Genomic DNA, 3,533 nt, shown 5'->3' on the forward strand with positions numbered 1-3,533 from the left:
CTGTATTTAGAGTAGTGAATTATCTTAATGTTACATCTCCTGTTTTTGGTAATTATACTGAGAATACATTAGCAAGTATACATGTTATAGAGAAAATATTCCAAAGGGTTTAAATGTAAATTGCCAATAGGTGAATATGGTTTCCCTTTAGTCTTAGGTGGTCTCCAGAAAATTAACACTATATGCACACAGAGAAGAAAAATGATAAGGCAAAACTGAAAAAACAATTTGGTAAAATCTATATAGTAGTATAGTTTATAGTCCCTGATACTTATCTGAAATTTTGGATTGCTTCACAATTAAAAAAAAAAAAAGGCGAAGAAACTTAGAAAACAAATCAGTATTGCAGGGACAAGCATACCAGCTTCTTCTTCATTCCCTTCAGATAAATAACTCCTATTTTCATTGTTATCCAGCTGTGACCCTCCCATCACACTTCAGTCCCTGACGTACTGTCTTTAGGAATGGAGGGCAATCAATCATGGATTGCAGAATTCATCCTGGTAGGATTCCAGCTCAGTGAAGACATGGAATTGGTCCTGTTTGGTATCTTCTCCCTGTTATATACCTTCAACCTGCTGGCAAATGGCATGATCCTGGGTCTCATCTGCCTCGACCCTAGACTGCACACGCCCATGTACTACTTCCTGTCTCATCTGGCCATCATTGACATATCCTATGCCTCTAGCAATTTGCCCAATTTGCTGGTAAATCTAGTGAAGCACAACAAAAACATCTCCTTTGTCTTATGTACTTTGCAGATGATTTTTAATTTGACTTTTGCTTCAATAGAGTGTTTGATTTTGGTGGTGATGTCCTATGACAGGTTTGTGGCCATCTGCCACCCCCTGCAGTACACGGTCATCATGAACTGGAGGGTGTGCACATTGCTGGCCGTCGCTTGCTGGGCGTGTGGATTTTCCCTGGCCATAGTCCAAGTAAGTCTGTTTCTAAGGCTGCCCTTCTGTGGGCCCCAGAAGGTGAACCACTTCTTCTGTGAAATTCAATCTGTCCTCAAAGTGACCTGTGGTGACATCTGGATCAATGAAATGTTCCTCTTTGCTGCAGGTGTGTTTATTTTAGTTGGACCTCTTTCCCTGATGCTGGTCTCCTATGTGCGCATCCTCTGGGCCATCCTAAAGATCCAGTCAAAGGAGGGCCGCAAGAAAGCCTTCTCCACCTGCTCCTCCCACCTCTGTGTGGTTGGGTTCTACTTTGGCATAGCCATGATGGTGTACTTGGCCCCTGACAGTAATCACCAAGAGGAACAGAAGAAAATCCTTTTCCTGTTTTACACTCTATTCAACCCATTGCTGAACCCTCTTGTCTACAGTGTTAGGAATGCTCAAGTGAAGGCTGCCTTCCACAGAGTAATGCAGAAGAAGAGGACAGTGTGAGGGAGAGTATAGTTTTGGTTCAGTTTATATTTCCAACAATGAGATGTGATTGCTGGTATAAAAAATTCAACCTCCAACTAATAAAAATAAATGGGAAAAAAAATTCAAGAAAATTTCCCAAGAAGAAGCATGATTTCATGACAATTACTCAAGACGAACATTGATATGATGGCAGAATACGAATCCCTAAGCCATTGTTCTTCCATGGAGACGAGAATATATAGACCATATTTCCTTTCTGAAAATAACGTAAGTCAGATAATAGGTGTCAGCACTCCAGACAAGCACAACGCCAAGAAGAGATACAGTAAGTGAAGTGTTTAGGCGAATTTATGACATTTTACCTCCCATAGCTACCTCCTGTTTCTGCCACCATGTGTTCGGATCAGGAGAAAATTCCCAACTCTCATCTCTTCATCAAAAGGGAAAAAGAAAAATGGACAATGTAGACTATTTTGTAGCATTTCAGAGAGTGGCCTGAAGGTTTGTTAGTTGTCTCACTTGTTTCAGAGCACTGATGGGAATGGCAATTTGGATTCTTTGTAGGGGCCACTGAGAAACATCGCAAGCATTCCAACTTTTATAGCTATATAGAGATTGTAGCATGTCAGACAAACACCAGGAGAACAAGTCGTACAGGCTTTGGAAAAAAAAAAAAAATGGGACAAACCTCTTTATCTGAGAAAATACATGAACTAATTCAGAGAAGCTGCGTCTCCAGACAAGGATAGGAGGTCCCCAGAATCTCTAGGAGAGCTTATTGCTGAAGATTTTCCCCTTCTCAAAGTCAGTATAGACTGTGAGAAGTAGCTGTTTTCCAAACGCCCACATCTCAGCTAAAGTTCACAAGGTACACAGTGAAACAGGGAAAACATGGACCAATTAAAGGAGCAAACTAAATCTCAAGAAACTATCCCTAAAGAAATGTAGATATGAGTTACCTGGCAAAAATCCAGTATCATTGTTTTGACAATATTGAATAACCTAAAAAATACATAGGGACAACAAAATAAAGAAAATGATACATGAACAAAATGAAAATGTCACAAAGAGATAAAAACTACAAGAAGAACCAAACATAAATTCTGGGACTGAGTTGGAAAATGGATTAGAAGGGTTCAAGAGAGAAATTAAGAACTGGTTGGAGACTGATGAAAACAAGACACAACATGCCAAAAATGTGTTGCTGCAAAAAGCAGTACTAAGAAGTTAGTGTTCAGTAACATATACTCATGCATTTAAAAAGAGAAAAGATTGAAAATCAACACCCTCACTTTATATCTGAACTAGAAATAGAAGAAAAATCAACCCCAATATGGCAGAAATAAGGAAGCAATAAATACTGGAACATATATAAGCAAAGTAAAGAATAGAAAACAGCCAACTGGTAGAAAAAGAAGTCAATGAAACTAAGAAATGGTATCCTGAGAAGTTCAAATTTTTGGCAAGCCCTTATCTAAACTGAAAGAAAAAGAGATATATATATAGTATACTCAGATACTAGAAACATGAAGTAAAATAGTGGTTACAAGCAACTAGGAGACAAGAATGAGAAGTTCCTTAATTGGTACAGGGTCTCAGTTTAAGGTGAAAAATTTCCGGAGATGGATATTGATGATGGCTACATGCACTGTTATTGACAATATCACTGAAATGTACATTTAAAATTGTTCGAAGACAAGTTCAAGATGGAACAGTGATGACCCAGAGCTTATCTCCCATGAACATACCAAAGCTAAGTTCAGTTCAGTTCAGTTCAGTCGCTCAGTCGTGTCTGACTCTTTGTGACCCCATGAATTGCAGCACACCAGGCCTCCCTGTCCATCACCAACTCCTGGAGTTTACTCAAACTCATGTCTATTGAGTCAGTGATGCCATCCAGCCATCTCATCCTTGGTCGTCCCCTTCTCCTCCTGCCCCCAATCCCTCCCAGCATCAGGGTCTTTTCCAATGAGTCAACTCTTCACATGAGGTGGCCAAAGTACTGGAGTTTTAGCTTCAGTATCAGTCCTTCCAATGAACACCCAGGACTGATCTCCGTTAGGATGGACTGGTTGGATCTCCTTGCAGTCCAAGCGACTCTCAATAATCTTCTCCAAGACCACAATTCAAAAGCATCAATTCTTTGGCACTCAG

At 39.9% G+C, this 3,533-nt stretch overlaps 1 protein-coding gene across 1 annotated transcript; it reads left to right on the top strand.

The window, feature by feature from the left end:
* The first annotated feature begins 464 nt into the window (after positions 1-464).
* On the top strand, positions 465-1,397 carry LOC122437995 (olfactory receptor 2A2-like). Its single transcript, XM_043462460.1, has one exon. The coding sequence runs from the start codon at positions 465-467 to the stop codon at positions 1,395-1,397; it is 933 nt and encodes a 310-aa protein (XP_043318395.1).
* Positions 1,398-3,533: the final 2,136 nt, after the last annotated feature.

This window comes from Cervus canadensis, chromosome 3, assembly GCF_019320065.1.
Source record: "Cervus canadensis isolate Bull #8, Minnesota chromosome 3, ASM1932006v1, whole genome shotgun sequence".
Taxonomy (NCBI): Eukaryota; Metazoa; Chordata; class Mammalia; order Artiodactyla; family Cervidae; genus Cervus; species Cervus canadensis.

Excerpts from the sequence above, each read along its gene's own strand:
- LOC122437995 (XM_043462460.1), top strand. The coding sequence starts at position 465 with ATGGAGGGCAATCAATCATGGATTGCAGAATTCATCCTGGTAGGATTC.